The sequence below is a fragment of the Chionomys nivalis genome, chromosome 4 (assembly GCF_950005125.1).
Source record: "Chionomys nivalis chromosome 4, mChiNiv1.1, whole genome shotgun sequence".
Taxonomy (NCBI): Eukaryota; Metazoa; Chordata; class Mammalia; order Rodentia; family Cricetidae; genus Chionomys; species Chionomys nivalis.
In genome coordinates this window covers 53,337,877-53,365,338 of record NC_080089.1, presented here as the reverse complement: position 1 = coordinate 53,365,338, position 27,462 = coordinate 53,337,877, and the positions used below count along the sequence as shown (strand labels likewise).

Here is a 27,462-nt window from a genome sequence, read left to right as displayed (position 1 = left end):
CGGTCTCAGTGTGGGATGTGGTGGGGTGTGGAGGCGACGCTGCGCCCTGGCTCCCCGACCAGCCTGCGGCTTTAGACGCGCCCTCTGTGTCTCCCAAGGCAGCATCTTAGCACAAGGGAATAGAAAAATTTGCTCTATTCCTGAAAGAGAATGGGAATCACCTTTCCAGGAGTGGCCTATCTTATCTGGTGCAAGGTTCCGTTTTGGTAATCCTTTTAGGATTAATACCTTAATCTTTGCAAGGTAGTTTTTTTTTTTTTTTTTTTTTTGTTAAGCTGATGTGTACATTTTATGACTTTTTCTTGGGCGCGTGATAAAGATGCATGTAAACATAGCGCTTTCGAAACTAGTACCTACCTGCACAACATAGACGTGTTTCTCAACTCGAAGGGATTTAACAGTTCTCTTTTTTTGAGAATAGGTTGTTAAAAATCAAGCTCTTCTAGAGATTGTTTTATAAGACATGGATTAATATGAGTTTTTAAAATTAAATTTATATATGGTCCTTCTTAGAAGGAATTATATTAGTGAGACCTCTATTAAGTACATATTGATAATCATTGTGCTTAATAAAATTGGATATTGCTTAGTAATATGCTTTTTGGACAACAGAAACCATTCGATCTGTTGTCTAGAGCAGCATGTTTTTAAAACTGCAGAAAAAATTACAGCAAAACTGCAGAATCATGTAGCAGTGCATTCTGGAACACTATCTGTTTTTGATTCATTAAAAATAGCCCGACAAGGTCGCTTTTGCTCCTTATTAATTTTTATATGTATTCAGCTCAGCTTTGTTCTAGCTTTGACAGAATCCTTTAAAAAAAACAGGGTTGTTTGACATATACTGTTTTGTCACTATGAGTGGTAGAGTGTTTGGTGCACATGTGACTTAAAACATCATTATAAGGCTCTGTGAGAGGGCTTGCTGGGTTAAGTGCTGCTACCAAACCTAAAGACCCGAATTTAATCCCTCTGTGGCTCACATGGTGGAAGGAGAGAACAAACTCATTGCAGGTTGCCCTCTGACCTCTGCATGGTCACCGTGGTACTCATGTGCGCCCTTCCCCCACAATGAAAATTGTCAAAAAACCCAAAAATATTAGCCTAGAATGGAGGTTGGTCTTTAAGTATGTGGAGATTGTTTGGGGAATAGAGAAAAAGATTGCTTTTGTGTGTTTTAGTGTGTAGAGAAGGAGGAAGTCCCTTAGGATCAGAAGAATGGCTTTCCTTCCCAGGAAGTACATCTGGACTTTTGATTATGGGTATTTTACCTCTGTCCGGGGTGATGGTCGTTCACTGTGTCCATCTAAAGTGAAGCATTAGCTGGGTGTGGTGGCACACACCCCTGAATCTAGTACTTAGGTGGTAGAGGTAGGAGTCCATGCCTTAAAACAAGCAAAACAGAACACAGGTAATGTTCCCTGCGGAGCTGGTTTGCAGAATTAAGCTAGATTCTGCCTGGAAAGGCCAGTGTAAGAACTGTCAGTGTTTTGCAGGTGTGGTTATGCCACAGGCCATATGTGGCCACAACTCCCACTTTCATTTAGCCTATCACCAAATCTTTGAGATTTACCCCTTTGCATGTCTGTAGTCACCACTTTGCTGGGGAACCTTATGTTCATATGAAAGCTTCCAAATGGGATTCCTATACTCACCTCTGTGTTTCAGGTCTTCTCATGGCTGCTAGGATAATTGTTTTGAGTGCTGTTTCATCATGCCACTCTTGGTTTGAGAATGTATGGTCCGTAGCAACCACATCAAGGAATCATCAGCAGATGTCTGGTCATCTTTCACTTTGACTCTTTCTGCTTTTCACATTGTCCTCTCTGTGACAGTGATCTTACTGTAGCCTATGCTTAAAAACTATTTCTCTTGTTTTAAATTATGTGTCTGTGGGTCTGTACAGGTACCCTTGGATGCTCGAGGAGTCAGATCCCCTGGAGCTGAAGTTATAGGGAGTTGTGAGCCACCTGGCATGGCTGATGGTGACACAACTCAGGTCCTGTGCTCTCGACCACTAAGCCGTCTCTCCAGCCCTGTAGACTACATGTTCATGAGGAGAACCTTGCTGATAAACTTCCCACTAAAACTAAAAATTTATTTGGTTTAGGATGGCTGTCTGACAATGTTAGTTTGACCCTCTGGCAAGTGCAAATACAGTTCTACTTTGTACACCTTTCATTTTAGTATCTTAATTATGCATGCCATGCTCCAATTATCTTGCTGTGAACTAGAAATGATCTTCTGGGCATTGTGAAAACATATTTGCTTAAAGACACAATAATAAAATGTTCTCAAGTACTCCAGAATCAACTAACACATACCTCAAATAGCTTTATATATAGTAAAAATAAAATGACAGAAAATGAAGTTTCTTTATATAGAGCATTCTGTTGAGCTTTTAAGAGTCTGATAAAAAAGCTTTCAGTTCTGGATCAGGTGACTAAAAGGGTGCTAGGCATGGCTGGAATGAGTCTTGTGACTATATTGATGGGCTTTTCTCAGAAATTTCCTTCTTAACAGAGAGCCTGCTCTGAACCGCGTGTGTGCATGTGTGTGTGTCTGTCTAGTCTGTCTGTCCCCCAGACATGGATGGTATAGAAGGAAAGACTGCTTTGCAGCTAGCTAGTGGTTCTAAGTTGATGTGTTGCCTCATATCTTGGGGGACCTTTTCAAAATAGAGTAGATAATTTACTTGGAATCTATAAACTGAAAAAAATTAGAATAGAATTGTTCTAGGAAGGTTTCCAGCACTTATGACATTGTAATAATTGGGAAAATAGTGTACTGTGTATTTCACTGTACATGGGGGGGCTTGGTTGGCGGGGCTGTAAGTGGCTGCTTGGTGATGTCGTGATGCCCCAGCTTGTGCTGTATGAGCATGGTGGTGCAGTTTGTAGTGGGTTGGAGTGACGTGTGCCATTTCATTGGCGACTGTGTGCTGTGATGGTTTTCATTTGTGTTCTGTCAGTTGACGGCAGCTTTCTTTTTTCTTTCATCATTCAGTTGTGACTTTGTAAATATCATTTAAAAATGACATTTTTGTATATTGTTTTTAAAGCATCACCTTTTTAATCAGTCTGTTCTTTTTAGTGTAACATCTAAGTAGTCCAAGAGTGCTTAACATGCTTATGCTTTTTTAATTTATGTTGTCTTCAATTACATTGCAATAAGTGAAAGATTTGAGACTTTTAATATATATATCTCATTTACTATTTATTATTTCTTGAAAAAAGTCCTCCAAATATTAAATTATTAAATAATTGTAATAATGATGCTTACTAATATAATTTTAAATTTTTGCCATCTGTCCTTAGTTTAATGTGTATTTTTAGATGTATAGAGCAATTGATGTTATTTATTTATTTATTTTTTATTTTTCCTAGACAGGTTTTCTCTGTAGCTTTGGAGGTTGATGTTATTTTAATCTCACATGAATATAGCACCTTAATACAAGTTTGCAGAATTAGTCATTTCCATTCTTAAGGTGTTTATAATGTATTGGCAGATTAACCATGATGAACTTTAGTGCAAATATGCAGATAGATAAGAACATATATAGTTTGGGATGATTAGTATTAGGACTCTTCAAGGGCAAGAACATCAAAAACCAAGGATGGAGTAATACAAAGTCTGAATATCAAGCAAGTTCTCTTCATGTAGGATTTTTTTTTCTTGTCACCCATAGGGCTTTATTAAGCACATACCCATAGAATGTCGAAAAATATAATCTACAAATGTCATTAATAGCCTTTTGTTGTTTTCTTGAGAGAGGGCCTTGCTGTTTAGCTTAGACTGAATTTCAGTTTGTGACGCTTTTATCTCTGCCTCTGGAGTATTAGAATTACAGTACAGATATGTACTACCACGTTTGGCCTGCAATTAAAAAATTTAATTAAGCCTTGTGGTGGTGGTGGTGCATGACTTTAATCCCAGCACTTGGGGGGCAGAGGCAGGCAGATCTGTGAGTTTGAGGCCATTTTCGTCTACAGAGCAAGTGCCAGAACAGGCTCTATAGAAAAACCATGCCTCAAAAAACCAAAAAAAAAAACCAAAAAAAAAAAAAATTAATATACCCCTAAAAGGTTGGTCTGAATGAAAAACTGTTCCTTTGAGAATTTAGAGATGGGGCTGGCATGATTGTTTAGCAGTTAAGCCCATAGACTTTCCTTTCAGAGACCCGGGTTCAAGTGTAGCACTTATATGGCAGCTCACAACTTTCTGTAACTACAGTCCCAGGGCATCTCTTCTATGCTCTGCCATCACCAGGCATGCAGATGGTGCACAGACACACATATGTACAGCCCAAACACCCTTACACGTCAAAAAAAAAAAAACAAGAAAAGAATTAGAAGATAGTGTTACATGCTCTTTTTTGTTTTCTAGTGATTAGATATGTTTTAACTCTACTGTAGAGTAACATTTTTCTTTTAGAATTTTGGCAACACCAGAAAGATCAACCTGCTTATACATTTAGCATGTTTGTTGAATGCATAGATGTGCTGGACTCTGTGGAGATTAAAAAACCCCAAAGGGCATAGCCCTGACCCGAGGGAGAGAACCAGAGAAGTGGAAAACATAGAAATCTAATAGCAGAATTAAGTCCATTAATCACAGCTGACCAGGTGTATGGCATTATTAGGCACTTGCTGCTGCACTTCTTGTGGAGACTCAGGAGGAATGAGAGGTTACTTTTCCCTGGGATATCAGAGAATTGGACAGAAAAATGTCCTTGCACTGGTTGGCTATTAACAGGTGTGGCACCAAATCTGACTACTTATGCATAGAGTGAAGGGGAAGACAGAAGTCAGAGATTTAGAAGGGATTTCAAACTGGACCATTTTTTTTTTTTTTTGAGACGGTTTTTCTGTAGCTTTGGAGCCTGTCCTAGAACTAGCTCTTGTAGACTAGGCGGTCTTGAACTCACAGAGATCGGCCTACCTCTGCCTCCCGAGTGCTGGGATTAAAGGTGTGTGCCACCACCACCCATTTGTTTTTGGACTGTAACTTTTTGTTTGAGTTGGCAGGCAATATCAAAAACTGTGGACTTATATTTAGTGTCAGTTGGTATGTGTGTATGTGACTTCTAAGTCCCTGTGTAGATTGTGGACCCCCCACCTGAGATGGGGGTCTTTCTATCCGGCCTTTGATATGTAGATCAAGCTGGCCTCTAAGTCAAGAGATTCCCTTGCTTCTGCCTCCTGGATGCTGGAATTTAACCTCAACACTGGGCCCTGTGTAGATTGTTAATTAGCTTTTCTGCTTAGGTGAGAAGATGAGCAGCTTTCCAGAAACTCTGATATGGTTCTGAATGCCTTCCTTTACAGTGAGTGTCCAAGTACTTCTATGATCTTGATAAAATCACCTGAACATTTTTACATTTTTCATCCACAAACAAATTCTTAAATAAGGTGCTCTCTACGCATTTAGTGAATTCCTTTAGAAATTCCTGGGGGCCAGAGTGAAAGTGACCAGCACTATAACATAGTAGTGAAGTCTGACTGTTGCCTTGTCTCTTGAGACCCCATGGTCTGGTATTCTAAAATTTCGGGTTTCATAAAAAGCCCATTCAGAATTTTTGAAGTAGTGGGCTCACAGCTGCCTCTTCTACATTAATTATTTTATTAATGTGTGTCCACATGTATGTATATGGACATGCATGTACCATGGCATGCATGAAGAGGTGAGAGGACAGTTTGTAGAAGTTGATTATCCCCTTCTAACATGTGGGTTCCAGGGATTGATGTGGTGGTGGGTGCCTTTACCTGCTGAACCATTTCACCACCATCTACCCCTGTCTTTATCTTCTTGCTGTGTTGCTCAGACTGTTCTTCAACTGGCAATTTTCCTCTTTCAGCCTCTCAAATGCTGGGACTACAGTTGTGTGCCACAAAGCATTCTTGGAAAAATTTATAACAGTGGTTCTCAACTTGTGGGTTTCGACCCTTTGGAGGGTCGAACAACCCTTTCATAGGGCTCACCTATCAGATAATCACATTACAATTCATAACTAGTAAAATTACAGTTGCAAAGTAGCCGCAAAATAATTTCACGACTTGGGACTCACCACAACACGAGGAACTGTATTTTAAATCAGAATCTTTGTATTTAATCATTAAAAGGAGTACAGAATGTTGTTAACAACCATGAGACTCAGTGGGAAAACAAGTAGTGCTTGGGCAGTTGAATTGATGATAGAAAGCAAAGCATTATCACCTGCTTTTAATTAGAAGATTATTTTGTGTGTATGAGTTTTTGCCTGTATGTATGCATATGCACCACATGCATGCTTAGTACGCGAGGAGGTGGGACAAGGGTTGTTGGATCCTTTGGATTGGATGTTGTGAGCTGACATGCGGGTGCTGGGAATTGAATTGAATCTAGGTCCTCTGGAAGAGCAGTCAGAACTTTTAATGGCTAAGCCATCTCTATAGCCCCATGGCTAGTTATTTTTTAAAAGCAAGTTTCTAAGTTAGATATGTTAGTATAAATTTTAGATTTTTAATTTTAGAGTTTGTGGAATCAATTTGCAATAGAGTTTTGATCTGGAACTCTTTAATTCATACTGTCAACTTATAAGCCTGTTACTAAGGAGCAGGCACGGCTTGTACAGGTTGTGTTACTAAAGAATAGACACAGCTTTACATGGTGTGTGGCTATTTTTTCTTTCTTTTAGAGATAGTCTATCGTAATCCTAGGAGTTGGTGTTTGTATACGTGTAAAACCAGCTGCCTAAATTTCTGATCCTCTTACATGAGTGCTTAGGTTTGATGTCCCTGATCTTACACATCTGACAGTTAACTGACTCCTGACTGAGAGGTCAGTGGTTATAAAGGGGCTTTCTGAATAGAATCTGACTCTCATTGAATATCATAATTTGATGGGGTGACTTAAAGGAAAAATGATAATATTTTATATTGGGGTGGGGTGGAGTCGGGTGGTGGAAAGAGGAGGATCAGGAAGAGAAACAGCAAAATCAGACTTCCTCTTCCTGCTCCTCTTCTTCCTTCTGTTTCTTCTCCTCTTCCTGTATCTCCTTTTTCTTCTATAAATAGATGCATTTTCATCACATCCTCTAAATATTGCGTTCTTTCCCAGACATAATAATAATTAATTATACTAAATCATAGTGATAGTTTTCTCCTATGACTTTAGGAAAAGCCCAGGAAATCAGAGTTATTTGGCAAGCGGGTGGCAACAGACATGTGCACTGATTCCTTCCCCCCAACAAGATGAAAACAACAAAGCCAAAAGAAGAAAGCATATATAAAGTTTGGTTTATACTCAGTTCACAGACTTATGTAGCTTATTTAGTAGCTATAGTTCAAGAATGAAATTCTGGCTGTACAGAGCTGTAATATCAGCTACTTGGGAGTTTGAGGCAGGAGGACCATAAGGTCTATCTGGGCTGCAGAGTGAGTTCAAGGTTAGCCTGGGGAACTTAGCAAGCCTCTGTCTGAGACTATAAAGTAACGAGGGCTGACAGGTGGGCTCACTATCAAGGCTAATCAAGGGCATCACCATGGTCAACTGGTTCAGAATACATCTTTTATAATAAATATGTAACAAAAGGGTATGCACATGCGTATAAGATGTGCACCTAGGTACAGTCTTATAGATGAATGGACAAATGTTTTAGTTAGCTCAGCTAAAGCCGTTTGTTTCATAGAGCACCATTTTTATTTGAAAGACCATCTGATAAACCAAAGCTATTTAGATATTTGGCAGTCATTTTCTCAAAATGAATGAAGCAAAGGTGCTCTTTCAAAGATTTGACATTATTTTCTGGCAGTGCTAAAAATCAAGTTAGAATTAGAAATATGGAACGATGGACTTGTAAAACGAACTTTATAGCTTTCCAAATAAAGAATTTCCTTTAAGGACAATGATATTATAGAAGTATATAGCTTCTTTGGCTGGCCTGAAACTCACTATGTAGAAAGCTGGGGAACTTTCAGTGATCTTCCCACCTCAGCTTCCCTACACAGGTGTGTGCCTCTATACCTGGCCTACAAAGTGTAATATTTTGATATTGTGTAATATTATGGGTTAATATTTAGAAACTCTTCACAAGCTGGCATATCAGCATAAAAGTAAGAAGATCTCAGGTATTCAAGGTTCAAAAAAGATACATGGATTCCAGCATCACATTACACAGGAAAAGGCAAAGGTAGCCTTAGGCTTGATTAGCTCCTGGGAATCTATGTACTGGAATATTCTTTCTATTGATAGATTTAGTCTGAATGCCTAGGGTCCTGAATCTTATCCACCACTTCACCTAGATTGTTTATTAGAACAATATAATTTATAATGATATCGCGTTTCCCTTCTGGGATGCTGGGATTATTAGATTCTGGAGTTGTTTTGTAGCTGTATCCTTCAGGACTGGGATTCATAACTCTGCATTTTGATTGGGTCTGGATTTCTGTAATTGTCTTTACCTGTTGCAAAGAGAAGTTTCCTTGATGAGGGGTGAGGACTACACTTACCTATGGGTGTAAGGACGAATGTTTAGAGCGCAGTTAGGGATGGTGATTTAGGAAAGCAATGGTTCTCCAAGATCCATGACGTCACTGGCCTTCATTAGCTCGGTTTCCAGTACCAGGTGTAGTTTTTCTCTTGTTGAGCAGATCCTAAGTCCAATTGTAGAGCTGTTGATTACTTCCAAGATGTACATGCCACTATTGCACCCTTATGGTTGTGAATGCCATGGTGGTCATTGTTTTGAGTTATAGGTATTTATAGCTAGGCAGGACTGTTGGTTTCTTCTGGTACCATGAAAGCAAGTCCTTGCGAGGAGACATTCAGGTTAGTTTCAGCTCAGGACTCTCTGGGTCCTGTTTCTGAAGCGTGGGTGCTTTTAGCAATAGGGACTTACATTCCATCTCTTGGGGAGAACCAAGGGCAATAACAGTGGGCTGTATGTTTTGGTTATCTTTTGGACAGTCCTGGCCAACAACTCAGAAGAGGGTGTTTCATGCCTGATATTTAGGTTTTTGTTAGATGGTCATTAGCTCTAGGAGGGAACATTGTCAGCCCATATGGGAAATGCTCATATAAATTATGTATATATATATTTATACACAGAATTATGTTCTTTGTAGGTTTGTTTTATGTAGTTACTTAATAGTATGATTTCTTTCTTTCTTTTTTTTTTTTTTTTTTTTTTTTGGTTTTTCGAGACAGGGTTTCTCTGTAGTTTTGGAGCCAGTCCTGGAACTAGCTCTTGTAGACCAGGCTGGTCTCGAACTCACAGAGATCCGCCTGCCTCTGCCTCCCGAGTGCTGGGATTAAAGGCCTGCGCCACCACCGCCCGGCAATGGTATGATTTCTGATGACTTTTTCAGACATCCTTATTGTTATTTTTTCTTCCTCTCTATTTCTTCTGTATTTACTTTCCTAGCTCCCTCCTCCCCCTTTTAGGTTGAGTCTCCCTATGTTGTCAGGCTGGTAGGTTTAAGGTCATTTCCTTCCTCAGCCCTGATTAGTTGGGACTAAGGAGCGTGGCACTGCACTTGGCTCTTGGGAAGATTTTGTCATTCTGTGCTTTGTCTTTGTGGCTGTTAGACAAGTCATATTTGTGAGTCAACATTAGCATCTCAAGACTGTTCTTTGGAGGTAACTTGTACAACCTCCAGACAGTGCAGACAGTCCTCTGATCTTTAGTTTTTTGCTTGTTTACAGAATACAGAACACCCTGATAGAGTCACTTAATGAGGTGTTTCCTAGACTGTGTCCCCACCAGGGAGTGACACAGTTCTATTTTTATTTTGTATTTTCTTAGGGAAAGTCAGATTCATGTAAAGAATTTTAAACATTTTTGTTTTTGTATTTAACGTTGTTATTAGTGTTTTGAGATAGGGTCTTACTCTTTGGCCCTGGCTGGCCTGGAAATTATAGTAATCCTCCTGCCTTAGCTGGTCAAGTACTGGAATGGCAAACATGAACCACCCTATTTGGCATTTACTTGACATTTGTGTTTAACTATTTGAAATATATAAGAAATGTGAGAGGTTGAAAAATGAATTACAATACTAATTTTTTATGAAAATAACATTGCCAGTGCAATTATCTAAAAATAAAGTGAGAGGGGCTGGGATAATCAGATATGCTTCATCATTGTTTCAGGTGACCTTAAAAATCTCTAAAGAAGGAAATGGTATCCTTATCATGGCAATTTAGTATGTTATATCACAGTACTTTTTGGCCTTTAATAGGTGATATGGAATGTTTTCATCAAGTGTTGAAAAACACTCTATTAAAGTCAAAAGAGAGGGTCATTTTGTTTTGTAGCCCTAGCCATTTTGCAAGGCTGCACAACTTGTCTCTGCTTTGCATGTGGGGCATCAGTGCATATCCAGGACATCAGAGCTGCTTCATTTACCTAGCACAGAGGGGCCCAGGGCCATACTCCCTGGAGTTACTGTAGCATTTGCTTAATGAGTGCTCATTTTTTCTCCTGTACCATAAATTCTTCCTCTGACAAAACTGGGTTCTGAAAATGAAGAACAGAGCCAAAAAAAAAATAATTTTTGATTTCTGAAATTTAACATCTTTTTAGTAACTATAGACTTTGTAGAAGCCATTTCAACTATTGGTTTTAAAAATGTTTTAAATTTATTTTTTTCTCATATATTACATCCCAACCACAGTTTCCCCTACTGGATCCTCCTGTTCCTATCATTACACGCCCCCAGTCCACCCAGGGTACCTATTCTGTTTTCCCTTCCCAGGGAGATTCACATTGTCCCTCATCGAGCCTCCTTTTTACTTAGCCGCTCTGGGTTTGGGTTGTAGCATGATTATCCTTTACTTTACAAGTAATATATACTTATAAGTGAGAACATAACAGTTTTTTTTTCCTTTTTCCTTGGTGTGTGTGTGTGCGCTTTTTAAAAATCAGGTGATGTGGTAAGTGTATTAGGATTACACAGCTGAGCGTGGCCCGTCTAGGACTGAGAGCACATTGCCGTGTAGGAAGACATGCTATCTCAGTGTAGTAAGGCATGTTTACACAGTGGAAAGACCAGGAATTTTGTTTCTTATGTTTTGGCTTTTGAGGTAGTATCTCAAATATAGTTCAAATCTTGAACTTTGTATGTGACTGTAGATGACTTTGAACTCCTGATCTTCCTGGCTGAGTGTAGGGATTACGTGTATGTGCCACAACACCCAGCTTAGAGCAAGACATTTTTTTAAAATTTTAATTTTGTGTAGATGGGTGTTTCACCTGTATGCATGTCTGTGTACCATATGTGTATAGATACTGGGAACTGAGCCCAGGTCCTCTTAGCCAAGCTGTCTCACCATTCCTGGAACAGGAACTTTTTTTTTTTTTTTTTTAAAGATTTATTTTTATTTATTATGTGTACAGTACGTCTGCATGTATGCCTGCAGGCCAGCAGAGGGCACCAGATTTCATTACAGATGGTTGTGAGCCACCATGTGGTTGCTGGGAATTGAACTCAGGACCTCCTGAAGAGCAATCAGTGCTCTTAACCTCTGAGCCATCTCTCCAGCCCCAAAAAGGAACTTCTTGTGAGGCAGACAAACGTTAACTCTGTATACTTGGGCTAATGACTGGTGTTCTCTGGGCCTCAGTTTCCTCACAAAAGCAGGCTGTGAGAGTAGTGAAGGTACTGTTCTCAGGTCACAGTAAGTGGTAAGCTGTTGGGGAAGGCTTTGGGAGATTCCCTTCCAGTAGGTTTTCTGTATCCATTGTGTTGCTAGCTGGAAATTAGCAGCAGCAAGGCAATGTTACCTTTTTCAACTCCACATTTTTTCATTGATTTTTCCTGGTACTTAGATTTTTGGAACCAAAAATTGTTAGGTTACCTGTCTCTACTAATGTTGAGATTACAAGTTCCTTGTACCGTGCCTATTTGGTTGTTATCCAGGGAATACTTTGTTTTTGGATTTAGAAATAGTTTTTATTTGATTCATAGTTCTAGAGGCTGGAAAATCCTAGAGCATGATGTAGTAGTACCTTGGCAGTGGGTGGCTCTGGGGAGAGAGTAAGTCTGTTCTCTTCAGGACTGTGCCCTGAGAGGCTGCTCATACTCCAGGAGATGTTTCTACATCCATGCAGACAGGCAACATTAAGCAGACACACTGGTTTTGTTTTATTAAATGTGAGTGTGGGGATCAAATTCTTCATGCTTACGAGGTAATCCCTTGTATCTACTGAGCTATCTCTTCAGCATCCCCACCCCATGCTTCTGATATAGGATCTTCCTATGTTCCTGCAGGCTTTGAATTGGTAGTGATCCTCCTGTATAATCCCATGTTCTTTCAGACATGAAACTTCTGATTTAATAAGCTTGGGATATATTTTTAAGCAAATTTATTAAGTAATTTCAATGCAGCCAGATTTGAGAACCATTGCGGAATTAGAAAAACAAGCTTCCTTACGGCTAAGGAGTGTGTTGCTATCCCTTGGAAACAGTGAGGGATAAATGCCTTAATGACCGAGCAGTGAGTGCGCTGCATAGCATCTGTCAGCAGTGACACATGGTATAGAAGCAGCCGCATGCATAGTTATCCAGAAAATTCTCTCTCTCTTTGCTCCTTTTCTCTCCCTTTCTTTCTCACTGCAGAACGATCATACCTTTGTGTCCGTCCTTGCAGTCATCCCAGATTCCTGTTGTATCTATTATGAACAGGAGCCGTGTTTGGAGGTCCCTCTTGAGCACATTCCTGTCTGGAATAGTTAGTATTTACTTGACATATAACTCGGGGAAAGAGTACAAGAATCATAAGGACCTGAGTTTGGATATTTTCCATTTAAATCTTGGGCAAATGAATGAACTTGATTCTTCATATAACAACAACAACAACAACAACAAATACCATTCTAAATTTTTTGCTAAGATTAAAGAGGGTGTGGCGTCTTTATTTATCCTTTGTCTTTTGCCTCTATCATGTAGGTCTCTCTGTCATGGCAGCTAGCCATTTTGTTTTGGTAGATAATTTACCTAGTCATGTCTTAGTGTGTGGCATACTGCCTGGATCTTCATATTGCTCTACCAGATCTGTAAGTTGGGTAGCTTGTGCTGCAGAGTGCATGTCTGATGGCCATTTTGATTTTTCCCAAGTCTGCTTTGAACTCTGAGGATACATTGCTATTTTCAGCGACTGACTTATTATTTTTATTATTTCCTTTATGGTTTTCAGAGGTGAGCTAAAAAAAAGTCTAAATAGCAATTCTTCAGCTTTAGATACTGACACTGTAGTGTACAAAAACTGGAAGAACTTTTGCCTGCTGAAACCAGTTTTTGAATGATAATGCATGGAATGCCCTTGATTTATGTATTTTGATATGATTTTTAGTCTTTTTACTTGTATATTAACTGTTTTGTAAGAAATGCTAAGGTATACCTTTGTATTAGTAACAGAATCCAAGATAAAACTATGTAATAATAATTCAAAATTATATCTCTTATGTGTCACAAACTTTCCTTTTTAGGCATATGGATCAGGCTGTGATATTGTTATTCTGGCGAGCGACTTTGAATGTGTGCAGATCATCCCTGGTGCTAAACATGGCAACATCCAAGTCAGTTGCGTGGAGTGCTCTAACCAACATGGAAGAGTAAGAGATTTAATTACTTAAGTGTCAATTAAATGTACTTAATTCTCTCAGAGTATTTGCATGAGTTGTGGCTTTGCTCTACCAGCATCTTCACTGTGTTGGCAGACTGCAGGCCTCTCTGTCTTAGCTGTTTTGGTGATCTGTAACTGAAAATTCCTAACCTTTAAGCCAGTAAGAGAGGAGGAATCAATTTCTTCCAGATTCCAGTACCAGCCTTGTTTGTTTTTGAGATGAAGTCTCACTGTGGTGTGCAGGCTGGTCTTCACTCCTGGACACAGTGAGCCTGTCTGTTTCAGCGTCTGCCAAGAGCTGGAGCAGCAGGCCTGGCCTTGCATCTGCAGTCACAGTGAATGCTTGTCAAGAAGTTTAGTGAGGCCAGGGCAGTGGTGGCGCACGCCTTTAATCCCAGCACTTGGGAGGCAGAGGCAGGTGGATCTCTGTGAGTTCGAGGCCAGCCTGGTCTACAAGAGCTAGTTCCAGGACAGGCACGAAAGCTACAGAGAAACCTTGTCTCGGGAAAAAAACAAAACAACAACAAAAAGTTGTTTAGTGAGTTGTGTCTACTATAATACGTCACATAGATGGCTTGAGTTTGTTAATTTAGTGAAAGTTTGTTGAGTGAATATTTAAGAATTTATTCAAACTTTGGAACAGATGCTTTATTTTGAAATAGTTAAACTGTATCTTGTGAACTTCTTTCTCAGATTTTCTTTTTTCTTTTCTCATTTTTTTCAAACAGCAAATACTAATGTATATTTAGTGAATTTGTATATATATATATTCTATGAATTCAGTAAGAATAATATGTGACAGTTGTATGTCACTACATAATTATAAATAGGAGGTTTTAAAACTATGATAGGTAATTACAGCGATTTAAACATTCTTAGTTTTCTAGAAGTTGTTCTTTACTGGATAACATTCTATTGAGGATATGTTAAATTAGGGTCTCCATGGTAATAGATAGTAATCATGCAAGTTTATGCCAAATAATAATGATTATTATCCAGTTTCTCCTGCCTCAGTCAGTTGTTTGTATCAGGTTTAATAGTTATGTAGTGCACATTACTTGGTAGTAATACTTTTGAAGCACCTGTTTTCTGCTGGTCTCTTGTGTTTGCTTCTTGCTGTTTTGACTTTCTTTGCAGCTCTTCCCAGGAAGTGTTACTTCCACTTATCTTTAGAGAACACGCAGAGCCGTCTTTCTTTTATTACTTTTTGTCACTCTTCTCTCTAGGCCAATCAAGGTAACTTCTAAACTTGCCTAGTGTTGTATGATAATTGCCAGAGATCAATTTTAATAAATTACTTAAGTGTTCATGATAATCACAATTAACTTTTTGTGGGAGTAAGAATTATTATTATTATTATTTTTAGGACAGGGTTTCTCTGTAGCTTTGGAGGCTGTCCTGGAACTGGAACTAGCTCTTGTAGACCAGGCTGGCCTCGAACTCACAGAGATCCGCCTGCCTCTGCTTACCGAGTGCTGGGATTAAAGGCGTGCGCCACCACCGCCCAGCTGGGAGTAACAATTTTAAAAATATATACAATAAAACTGGCTGAGATGAGAGGATTGCTTAAACCTAGTAATTTAAAACCAGCTTTGTTAACACCATAAGACTTTATCTCAGAAGTAAAAATATTAAAATATGCAGATGATTGTATTCATAGCTGTGGGGAGCAGACATGCTGTTTCTATGTGCCTTACCTGGGCAAAGACGGCAAAATTGGCACATTTTTATATTTTTCACCCCTGTGATGGTAAGTGTCACATTTCTGACTTCTTGTTAACAAGACATTTGAAGTAGCTTCCCTGACCTACTGTGGATTGAAAACTTTTTCTTGGAAGGCATGTTAAATATTTAGGTAGCAGCTTTAAAAGGGGGAAAAGCCTAACCTGTCTATCTGCTGTCTGTCTGTCTATCTATCCATCCAGCTAGCTACCTAGCTAGCTACCTAATACCCACATAGGCCTGTGACTGACCAGGGTAGGCGGTGTGAAGAGGGATGGATGGCTTTGGTCTGTTTCCTGATGCCAATTATCTCCTTGTCAAGAGTATGATGGATTGGGAGCTACTTGTAGGAATTGTTACAAAATGGGCTCTGGCCAGGAAGGGGTGGCACATGCCTTTAATCCCAGCACTCAGGAGGCAAAGGCAGGTGGTCTCTTGTATTAGAGGCCAGCCTGGTCTACAAAGTGAGTTCCAGGACAGCCAGAAATATACATAGAAACCCTGTCTTCAAACACCACAAAAGAAAAGGTAAAAGAAGATGGGCACTGGTGTATTAGGAACTGAGGACTTATAGTCCTTCCTACCAGGTGTGACCTAGAGCAGACCAGCCCTGGTTCCCACACCTTGAGTGCAAACAGTGGCAGTGGCTTCTCTATCCAGGTGCTGTGGATCGTTCAGTGATTTCCTTCATTGTGTCTGTCCCTTTCTCAAGGTGATTTTTCAATTGGTATTTTCTGTTTGGTGATACAATTAAAGCCATTTTGTGTCATATGCTTAAAGCCTGTTATCATTTGATGATTTTTAAAAAGTCTCATGATTTTTATATTTTTACTGGATTTTAAACAGTGCTCATAAAGAGTTGTACCGCTGAAAATATTTTTGTCACTGAAGTCATTTCTATATTAAAAACACTAAAAATTTAAAATTACATTTTTTAATTTAGTGTGCTCATTTGTGTATGTGTGTGTGTGTGTGTGTGTGTATGTATGTGTGTGTAGAGATCAGAAGATAGCTTGCAGGAGTCAGTGTTCTGGGGTGTGTGTTCTGGAGATTGGACTCAGGTTTTCAGGCTTGGTGGCAAGTACCATTACTCTATTATCTCTCTGGTCCAAAAACAAATTCTTACAGAAAATCTAATTTCTAAGATAGACTTTGTAATCCCAATAGGATTAGAGTCAGAAGATCAGGAGTTCCTGGCCAGCCTTAGCTACATAGCAAGTTTGAAGCTAACCTGGACTACCTGAGACCCTGTCTCAAAAAAAAAAAAAAGTTGGTTTTTGAATAGGACAACTCCGTAATTCTTAGAGCTACAGATTTTTTTTTTTTTGATAACAGAGATTGTTAAATCTAGTATACTGCCAGGCTTATTTGTAGAAATAAATTATGGAGATATATTGGACTTAGATTGTATGAAATTAGTTTGTACATTACTGTGCAAAGAAGGTTATCTGTATTTCACCCTTTTCTAAATACTACCATTGTATTCATTCTTCTTTAGGTTGCAGCTTCATATGGGAATGCTGTTTGTATTTTTGAGCCCCTGGGCATAAATTCTCATAAGAGGAATAGTGTAAGTATTAATTGATAGAATATTTTAAGAATTTGGTTAACTTTTTTTCTTGGTGTCTTAGAATCTACTTACAATAGCAGTAGAGAGCTCCGTAGGAAGCAGTACAAGCAGTGGGTAGGGGTAGCTGCAGCTGTGACGTTAGGAAAGGCCTTTTAGAAACCTAAGTTTCTAGAGTGTTGCTAATTGCCTTTGTTGTACTGAGGTCTCCCCGAGTCTAAACTGCTCTTCCTTTTGCTTGGATTGCTAGTCTCTGTTGCTAGTTTCTGATTCTAATGACCTGCCCTTCTTCCTTCTCAGAGAATTTTGAAATTCTGTAAGGGCGCCCTATTTCTTGCAGATCATAAACCTGCAAATAGATTATAACCTCCCTTCTTCCTCCCAGCACCACACTATTCTCCATCAGAATTCATCCCTATTCCAGTCACCCTCCCTATAGGGCTAGAGCACTGCCTGTTCTGTGGATGCCTTCTCTGTGCAGCTCTAGGGCTAGCGTCTACAGACTCTAGGTCTCTGTGTAATAATAATACCTTCTCAGCAAGGTCTGTCTGTACTGCAAATTGCAAATTCTGCTTTTATTATTCCTTCACTTCTTGGCTCAGCCTTCTTAGTGATGAGATTACAGGTATGAGTTACTGTACGCTGATCTGCTTATCTATTTTCAGCTTTACCCACAGTACTTGTTTATTATTTACAGCTTATGTTCTATAAGCTCCCTTACTGGTTGGCAGCTTGACTCTTTTGATTGTTGTATCCCAATTACTTAGAATAGTATCTAGTGTATTCAGATCCCCCACAACATTTCTTTGGTGGAGTTATGCACTTAGGTAAGTTTACTAACCAGCTAAGTGGTCTAGCATATCACATTGAGAACCATTCACATATATACTAAATGCTGTATTTTATATTGTTGAATGCTAAAAAAAAATCTTACAAGGTTAGAATTATCAACCACTTAAAAAATTTTACACGTGTGCTGGTGAAGAAGGCTCACATGTGCAGGTGTGAGGACCTGAATTTGAATATCCTGAACGCATGCAGAACTGGAAGCAGTTGTGAGATGTGAGGTGGAGACAGGAGAATTGGGACCAGCTTGACTGGTATCCTTAGTGATAAATAGCAAAGAAACCCTGTCTGAACAAGGTAGAAGAGAGAACTAGATACCTAGGGTATCTTGTTTTCTTGAGAGTTTTATCTAGTTTTCTTTTTTAGACAGTGACTCCATTTCTGTGCATTAATAAAAATTTCAAAAAGATTTATTTTTATTCTCTGTGTGTGAGTGCATGTGTGCCATGTGTGTACAGGAACCCATGGAGGCCAGAAGAGAGTGTCAGATTTTGTGTAGCTAAAGTTACAGGTGGTTGTGAGGCTCCTGAAGTAAGTGTTAGGAACAGGACTTGGGTCCTCTGGGGGAGCAGTAGGTGCTCATAACTGCTGAGTCATCTCTGGCCCTAATCAAAAGAATTTTAGCATCTTTATAATAGGCACTGCATGTGCTGATGGTAAAAGACTAGAGCTTGGATGCAGAAGCAGGAGGATCACCACAGACAGGGCAAAGTTATATGACTAGACCCCGTCTCAAAAAGAAAACTGAAAACAAAAAACCAAAGACAAAGCAAAAAGATAAAAATACAAAACTAAAGACTCTTCACCCAGACCTTTTCCAATCCCATTCTTTTATTTATTTATTTATTTATTAAAAATTTCCACCTCCTCCCATTTCCCTCCCCATCCCCCCAGTCCCCCTCCCTCTCCAGTCCAAAGAGCAGTCAGGGTTCCCTGCCCTGTGGGAAGTCCAAGGTCCTCCCTGCCTCCCCTCCATCCAGGTCTAGGAAGGTGAGCATCCAAACAGGCTAGGCTTCCACAAAGCCAGTACATGCAGTAGGATCAAAACCCAGTGCCATTGTCCTTGGCTTCTCATCAGCCCTCATTGTCCACCATGTTCAGAGAGTCCGGTTTGATCACATGCTCCATCAGTCCCAGTCCAGCTGGCCTTGGTAAGCTCCCATTAGATCAGCCTCACCATCTGAGTGGGTGGGCGCACCCCTCGCGGTCCTGACTTCCTTGCTCATTCCAGCCCCATTCTTAACAACAACCATATTATACAGGTTATGGTAGTAGTTGCCCCTAATCTCAGTACTTGGGTGGTAGAAGCAGGAGAGTCAGGAGTTCCAAGTCATTTTTTGCTATATAGCAAGTTCCAGGCCAGCCAGGACTACTTGAGACCAGACCCTGTTCAAAACAAGCAAATTCTCACCCCCCCATCAAAAAAAGCCAGAAACGAGACAAACACAAACACCAGCCAACAGTGCAAATCCCTGAAGATTATCATGACCTTCCTTCACTTAAAGTGTTGCTGTCTGGTAGGAAAGTCAGACAAATAAGCAGTAATTCAGTAGCGTCAGTGTTGTGATGGCAGAACGGGCAAGTGTTCCGGATGCTGATAGGCTGTCAGTTCGGGGGTGATGGTTTAGGCAAATCATCACAAAGCATACGGATTTTCAGATAGAGAAGTGAAGAGAAGGATGTCTCGTGTTCTGAAAATGTGTTAGTAGTTTGAGAGGACATGTTTAACTGGGCGTGACCAGCAGCTCTCTATGGCAGCATGACCTGTAAGTGGGAATATTGAGAGTTATTTCTAAAATAGTTGTGTAATATTCGCATCTTTATAAGTTTCTTTTAATTGAAGAAAATGATAAAATAGTGGAATTTGGGGATTTTTAAAACACCTTTTTTTCTCTTTCTCTCTACGTGTTTCAGCAACTCAAGTGTCAGTGGCTTAAAACTGGGCAGTTTTTTTTGAGTTCTGTGACATACAACTTAGCATGGGACCCTCAAGGTATTTAACAACTATACTCAGAAATTATTAAAATAAAGCATTTGATTTGAATGTATAAATAAAATGTGATAATCTTTGATGATAAAAAGTTACCAATGTTCTATTTTTGTTGGTGAGTAAATACAGCTTTTTCTTCTTGGTATGTATTGCTTTATACTGAGCTTAATCCCCCCTTCTGTTTTTGCTTTTGCCTTTTACTGTTATATTTCAAGAATCAGTGATTTTTTTTTAGTTAACTTTTATTTTATGTACAAAACTCATAAATAAGGCAGGAACGAAAGCATCCTTTACCTTATTTTGTTATTGTGTATTTCAGGAAATTACTGTCTTTAGTTTGTAAAGATTAGAAACCTGTAATGATAAGTAGCCATTGTCTCCTTTCATATTCACAATGAGGGCTGTTTCCAGTCCGTGTAGAAACATTTATTTTTAGTTGTGTCTCCTACCTTGAGAAGACTGCATTGTAGAAGGTGTCTGAGATGTGCTGTCCGCTCTGGTTACTCTAGTATTGATTGCTGGGGAGTTTGTAGTGTTTGTTTTCTCTCAAGTCTTCCCTAATAGTGACTCTTGTTCAGATTTGTTTTTACCTTTCCTCCTAGGGGATTTCTTTTGAACTGACCCCATGTGTTTTTCATAGATGGTACTGTAGATTTTTGCTTAATAGTTTACAGACCTAACAGAACTGTGTTTGCATTTCTTTCTGTAGATATTCCTTGGTTACTCATCAGAACATTTTTAAATTTTCAGATAACAGATTGTTGACAGCAACTGATTCTATTCAGTTGTGGGCTCCACCAGGAAGTGATATTCTAGAAGAGGAGGAAGAAATTGACAGTAAAATCCCTCCTGTTCTAAATGATTGGAAGTGTGTCTGGCAGTGCAAGTCAGTGTCTAAGTCTGCTGTAATATTACTTCGCAAAAAATACTAAATTATGTTCCTTCTTACAGAGGTCTTTATTTTTGGATGGTATTGTATTTTAGCCTTTTTTTCTAACCAAAACACATTATAGTATCATTCTTTAATTTGTGCATTAGTTAATTATTCCCCCAAAGTAAAATATTTTCATATTTACAGTTCAGTACTTGAGTTGACAGAATTGACACACACAGGATTGCTCATTAATGAGTTGGAATATGGTGGTGACGGGAAGATATGAAAGCATCTAGCTTCCTGTAGTGGAATGGTGACTGTCGTACTAGTGTTAGCATGGGCTACATAGAGAGAGATACTTCTCTGGGAAAGTGATAAACACTTTTTAACATGTGATAGTGAAGATTTTGATTAACATGGATGTAGGAATATCATCTATTACTTATTTGTTTTTGAAAGTTACTTTGAATTAGTTTTATTTATATTTTTAGTAAGGTGAAATACTGTGTATTGTTATGGGCAGAAACACTCCTATTAAGATGATTGTGACATTGATATTTGACTATTTATGCGTAGAATGCATTGTGTTCTGAACGTGCTGCTTTTGTTTGCTTTCAGAACCTCAGTGTCTATACATCTGATGGAATGGTCTCCTGATGGTGAATATTTTGCTACTGCTGGAAAGGTAAGGGAGCAAGCCAAAAAAAATAAATATTCAAACAAAACAACTGAAAATACCCTTACGTTCATTTTCAGTTCTGTCTTCCATAAATTGAGACAATTCTCCTGCATAGCTTCCTTGAGGCATAAAAGTGTCTGTGAGGCTGGGGATATAGTGCAGTGATGGCAAGCAGTGGTTCCCATTGGTAAAGTCCTGAGCTCAATTCTCAGCTCTGTAAAATGGAAAAATAATGTTTGTAAAAGATCTGGTATGATCTCTACAGATAGTACATATCTGGAAAGTAATGGCCATTATTATTCCTCTTTTATTTTTGTGCAATTATATTAAAGTTTTTTATATTTATTATTTGTGCGCGTGTGTGTGTTTGTATATGGGGACAAAGAGAGAATGAGTATGGTGTATGGAAGTCAACTTACAAGAAACAAGAATCAGTTCTCCTTGTACATGTGGGTTTCATCAGGCCGTGCCTACTGGGAGTCTTTCTGTGAGTTTACATTTAATTTTTTTAATTAATTTTTGAGAATTTCATGTATGGTGGGTTTTTTTTTTTTTATTTTTCGAAACAGTGTTTTCTCTATAGCTTTTTTTGGTTCCTGTCCTGGAACTAGCTCTTGTAGACCAGGCTGGCCTCGAACTCACAGAGATTTGCCTGCCTCTGCCTCCCGAGTGCTGGGATTAAAGGCATGCGCCACCACCGCCCGGCTTCATGTATGGTGTTTTGATGATACTCAGCTCCTCCTAGGGTCACCTCCCATTCCATACTTACTCAATTTGATGTTCTTTTTTTTTAATCCAGTGAGCCCAAATTGGACATAGTGGCATTTGACTTTAATCCCAGTACTTGGGAGGCATAAGTAGGTAGATCTCTGTGAGTTCCAGGACAGCCAGGGCTACGTAGTGAGACTGTTTTGAGAAAACAACACCACCACAAGTCCTGTGAGTCCAGTTGTGCTGCTAATAAACTCTTGGATGTATAGCCATCTACTGGAGTATGGTCCACCTTAAAATTAGTTTTTCTACTTAAAACTACCATGTAATTCTGTTTAAAAAGTAGAATTGAGCTGCACTGCATGGCGAACTCCTGTAGTCCCAGCACTTGAGAAGTAGAGTGGGAGGAGGACAGTAGTGTGAGGGTGGTGGCACATGTCTAAGTTCCGAGACAGGTGCAGGTGGAGACCAGAGCTGCAGGCCAGACCCTGTCTACGAAAGGACAAGGAGAAAGCAGGCTTGCTGCTGCTGCATTCATAATGACATGCCACTGCCTGATTCTTCCCACTCCTCCTCCTCTATTCTGATTTCCTTCCTTCCTTTCCTGACAATATGTTGCTATGTGTATTAGTTGGGCTTCTCTAGAGGAACAGAACTGATTGAAAAATAATATAATGGGGATTTATTAGAGTGGCTTACAGACTGTGGTTTGAATAATCCATTATTTCATTTTAAAACTTAAAAAAATTTAATCTCACAAGTAAGTCCTTAATTCATCTGCATATTGTTGTATACTAGTTACTGATGGATTCTTTTGCTCTTTTTCTACTAATCTGCCATGTCATTTCTGACGTGTAGTTAGTAATGCTGCAATGAGAATCTTGCACATGTGTGTTAGGCATGAGTATGGGTTTTTCTTGTGTGTACACAGGAGTAGAATTGGCTGGGCCGTAGGTTACTTGAATCTTTAGCCTTCATAGACAGTGCCAGTTAGTTCTCCAAAGCTGCTGTTCCTAATTAATGTTCTCACCAACTTTTCCTTTGTTTTTGCCTAAACCAATATTATCAGACTTTTAGGTTTCCAAGTTTGGCTTTTGGATTTTGTTAAGAAAGATTTGTGCAGTTAGCTGTTATAACTTAGGTTGTGTCAGAATTTGGAAATTCAGAGGCTCTTGATTCACTGAGTGGTCTTAAGTGAACTCTAACCCCTAGAAGCCCATTGGGATGTCTAGGTCTACTGGAAAGGATTGTATCTACCTGCTTTAGAAAGTAGCAATCAGTCGCTGTGGCTTCTTCCAAATCTAAAGTTCTGTTTAAACCTTCCAGGGTATGCCCTCTAGTTGCTTGCTACCTAAACTCAGGTTTAAAGTATACTAGACTTTAGAATTAGATCATTATTTTCCTGATTTTAGAGTTTTTTCTCATTTTTTAATTAAAAAAAATTACTTTTTATTTTACATACCAACCCCAGTTTCCCCTCCCTCCCCTTCTCTTGCCCCATCCCTTTTCTATCCCCTATCCACTCCTCAGAATTTGGTAAGGTCTTCCTCGGGGAGTCAATAAGTCTGGCATACCAACTTGAGAGCAGGATCAAGTCTCCCTTCCTTCCTCCCCGTATAGGCTGAGCAAGATATCCCACCATCGGGAATGGGCTCCCAAAAGCCAGTTCATGCACCTGGGATAGGTTCTGGTGCCACCGCCAGGGTCCCCCACAACAGATCAAGTCATGTAACTGTCACTCACATTCAGAGGGCTTAGTGTGGTTCCACACAGGTTCCCCAGCTGTCAATCCCTAGTCCCTGAGCTCCCACTAGCTCAGGTGAGCTGTCTCTGTGGTTTTCCTCATCATGCCTTTGACCCCCCTTCCCCCTCCTCCCCCCGTTCATATGATCCCTCCTTCCTCTCTTCAGCTGAACTCCAGGAGCTCAGCCCAGTGCTTGACTGTGGGTCACTGTATCTGCTTCTATCAGTTACTGGATGAAGGTGCTCTGATGATAATAAGGGTATTCACTAATCTATTCACTAATCTGATTACAGGGGAAGGCCCTTTCAGGCATCCTCTCCACTATTGCTAGGAGTATTAACTGGGTCATCCTTGTGGATTCATGAGAATTCTTCTAACACCAGGTTTCTCCCTACCGCATAACGGCTCCTTTTATCAAGATACCTCCTTCGTTGCTCTCCTGCTTTGTTCCTCCCCCAATTTGGTCTTCTTGATCCCTCATGTTCCCATTTCCCCATTCTCTCCCTCTTTCCCGCCCCCCAGTTTACCCAGGAGATTTTAACTATTTTTCCTTCTTGGGACCTGATGTAGGATTCCCCTCTGCATGCTTGCTATGAATACTATTGGTTAATAAAAAAGCTGCTTTGGACCTCTTGCAGCTCAGAATAGGGCAAGTCGGGAATTCCAAGCAGATAGAGAAGGAAAGAATAGGTGGAGTCAAAGAGAAGCCATCTAGCTGCTGCAGGAGACAGATGCCCTACACAAGATGGAACCTTACCATTAGGCCACAACCATGTGGTGATACACAGATTAATAGACATGGGTTAATTTAAGATATAAGAGCTAGCCAATAAGAAGCTGAGCTAATAGGCCAAACAGTGTTGTAATAATATAGTTTCTGTGTGATTATTTTAGATCTGGGCATCTGGGAAACAAACAAGCAGCCTCTGACTACAGGGACCCTCCACATGTGTCTGTCTTATTGACCATATCCTTTGCTTTACAGAAGGTTCTCAGTTTCAGGAGGTCCCATTTATTGATTGATGCTCAGAGTCTGTGCTACTGGTGTTATATTTAGGAATTGGTATCCTGTACCAATACATTCAAGGCTACTTCCCACTTTCTTTTCTATGAGATTCAGTGTAACTGGATTTATGTTGAGGTTTTTTTTTTTTTTTATCTACTTGGACTTGAGCTTTCTGCATGGGGATAGATACAGATCTATTTGCATTCTTCTACATGTTGCCATCCAGTTATGCCAGCACCATTGGTTGAAGATGCTTCCTTTTTTTTTTTCATTGTACAATTTTGGCTTCTTTGTCAAAAATCAAGTGTTCATAGGTGTGTCAGTTAGTATCAGGTCTTCAATTTGATTCCATTGATCCACGTGCCTGTTTTTATAAATACCCAAAATCAAGCTGGGCGTTGGTGGCACACACCTTTAATCTCAGTACTCAGGAGGCAGAGGCAGCTGAATATCTATGAGTTTGTGGCCAGCCTGGTCTACAGAGTGAGTTCTAGGACATCTAGGACTACACAGAGAAATCCTGTCTTGAAAAACCAAAAAAAAAAAAAAAAAAATCTGATATTTAATGAAGAGGGGAAAATTGTACATTTATGGAGAGAAAAAGACTGTAAGCATTCCATAGACAGAAGTGCGCCCTTGGATCACTTTAGGTTCTGAGCCTTAGGAACTTCTTGGCATTTCTTTCCCTTTGGCAACTGGCCATGCAGTAGATACATTCACACCATGCCAGATAACAACTTGCCTTTAGCATGAAAGGCGTTCCACTTCCATCCATTTCCTGCAAATCACACAATTTTATTTATTTTTTTAATGGTGGACTATTATAGGTGTTGGGGCGTCTGCTCAGAGGTGAAAAGCACATATTGCTGTTGTAGAGGACCTGGGTTTGGTTCCCAGTACCCACATGGTGGCTTACAACTGCTTGCAACTCCAGTATCAGGGCATCCATTTACTACTTCTGGCCTCTGTGGGCTCCTGCATACAGGTGGTGCACATAAATTTATGCAGGCACACATACATACTTAAAATAATCTTAAAACAAAACCAACTGCTTCATGACAGGTTATATTGGCACATTTTTTATACTCCTAGCACTTGGGAAGCTAAGGTGGAGGCAGGAGGATCATTAGTTCAGGACAAACTGTGGCTATGTAGTGAGAACCCTGTCTCAAGCAGTGCACCCCCCCCAATAAAAATTTACAAACAACCAAAACAAACAAGCCCACCACTATGTATATGTTTGACATTTTCTTTATCCACTTATCTGTTTACAGACATATAAGCTGCCTCCAGACCTTGGTCAGTGTGAACAGTGCTGCAGCAAACACGGGTGTGCAGGTGTCTGTCTATTTTATGCTGACTTAGATGCCTTTGGCTATATGCTCAGGAGTTAGAGTTTCTTAAAGTTTTACTTTTTGCAATGAATTCCTTTGGAAATTTAGTGAAGTGCCCCTTTTAACCTTCACAGTGTGGTGATTTTTAAAACTGTAACATAGAATGTTTAACATTACAAAGGAAATAAGTCATTAAAACACAGCTTCAAAATATTTAAAGTATATTTGTGATAGTATACATGCTTTTAAATAAATGCATTTAATAACATTTAAAATATTGACAATTTGCATTTAATTGTGTTACCTGGAATTCAAGATTCTGTGTCTTTTCAAGGCAAAAGCTTGGGCTTCCTAAGATCACTGAATTCACTCATGACTAGCTGAGTTAATCTCAAGTTGCAAACTATCCAGCTTTAACTGTTTTGTGGTTCAGTAACTGCTTGGCACAGAGGCAGTTGCTCAAGAGTTGCAAGAACATAAGAAAACTACCACGTTGTCGACAGGAAGATTACAGTCATGTGCAGGTTAGCACTGGTTCCCATCACTAAGGATTTCTAAGTAAAATGTATGGAAATATTTTGAGATGTACAGCAACTCTCATGTGGTATGAGAATATTTGTGATCTCGAAGACAAAATCACATGGATTGCTAACATTGCTTTCCTTTGAAGCATTCCTTCAAAAAACAGTTGTGGAAATGGAGGAGTGATTTTCTTCTTCTTGGGTTTTACTTTTTTTGTGTTTCTAGAAGCACACATTGAAACGAGGATTCACATATATGTAGTTAATATGGGAGCCGTCTTAGTCTCTTTACTGCTGCTGTGATAAACTACTCCAATATAGCAACTTTAGGAAAGAAGAAGGTTAGTTTGGGCTGCAGTTAGAGCCATCATAGTGATGCTATTCTTCTTCTTGGGTTTTACTTTTTTTGTGTTTCTAGAAGCACACATTGAAACGAGGATTCACATATATGTAGTTAATATGGGAGCCGTCTTAGTCTCTTTACTGCTGCTGTGATAAACTACTCCAATATAGCAACTTTAGGAAAGAAGAAGGTTAGTTTGGGCTGCAGTTAGGCCATCATAGTGATGCTATCACAGTGGCCGAAGCTTGCAATGACAGGTCATATTGTACCCTTTGTCAAGAAGCAGAGAGGAACAAATGCACGCTGCTTCTCATCTCCCTTTCTTCCTTTAATGTACTCTGGGATCCTAGCCAGGGAATATTTCTGCCCACAGTGGGCAGGTGTTGCATCTCACTTAATGCAGTCCAGTTACTCTTCCACAGGCATGCCCTGAGGCCCATCTCCCAGGTCATTCTACAGATTGCCACCTTGACAGTTGGCAAGTCCTCACGTGGGAAAGATCAGATAAAATACACTGCATTGA

At 39.6% G+C, this 27,462-nt stretch overlaps 1 protein-coding gene across 5 annotated transcripts in view; it reads left to right on the top strand.

The window, feature by feature from the left end:
- Dmxl2 (Dmx like 2) overlaps window positions 1–27,462 on the top strand; it is a 136,960-nt gene that overhangs the window by 524 nt on the left and 108,974 nt on the right. For all 5 annotated transcript variants that reach the window (XM_057768580.1, XM_057768578.1, XM_057768576.1 and 2 more), the window contains exons 2-6: window positions 13,466–13,591; window positions 16,823–16,894; window positions 19,652–19,730; window positions 20,478–20,613; window positions 21,220–21,286. In XM_057768580.1, coding sequence (XP_057624563.1) covers window positions 13,466–13,591; window positions 16,823–16,894; window positions 19,652–19,730; window positions 20,478–20,613; window positions 21,220–21,286 — 480 coding nt within the window. The remainder of the gene's footprint in view (window positions 1–13,465; window positions 13,592–16,822; window positions 16,895–19,651; window positions 19,731–20,477; window positions 20,614–21,219; window positions 21,287–27,462) is intronic.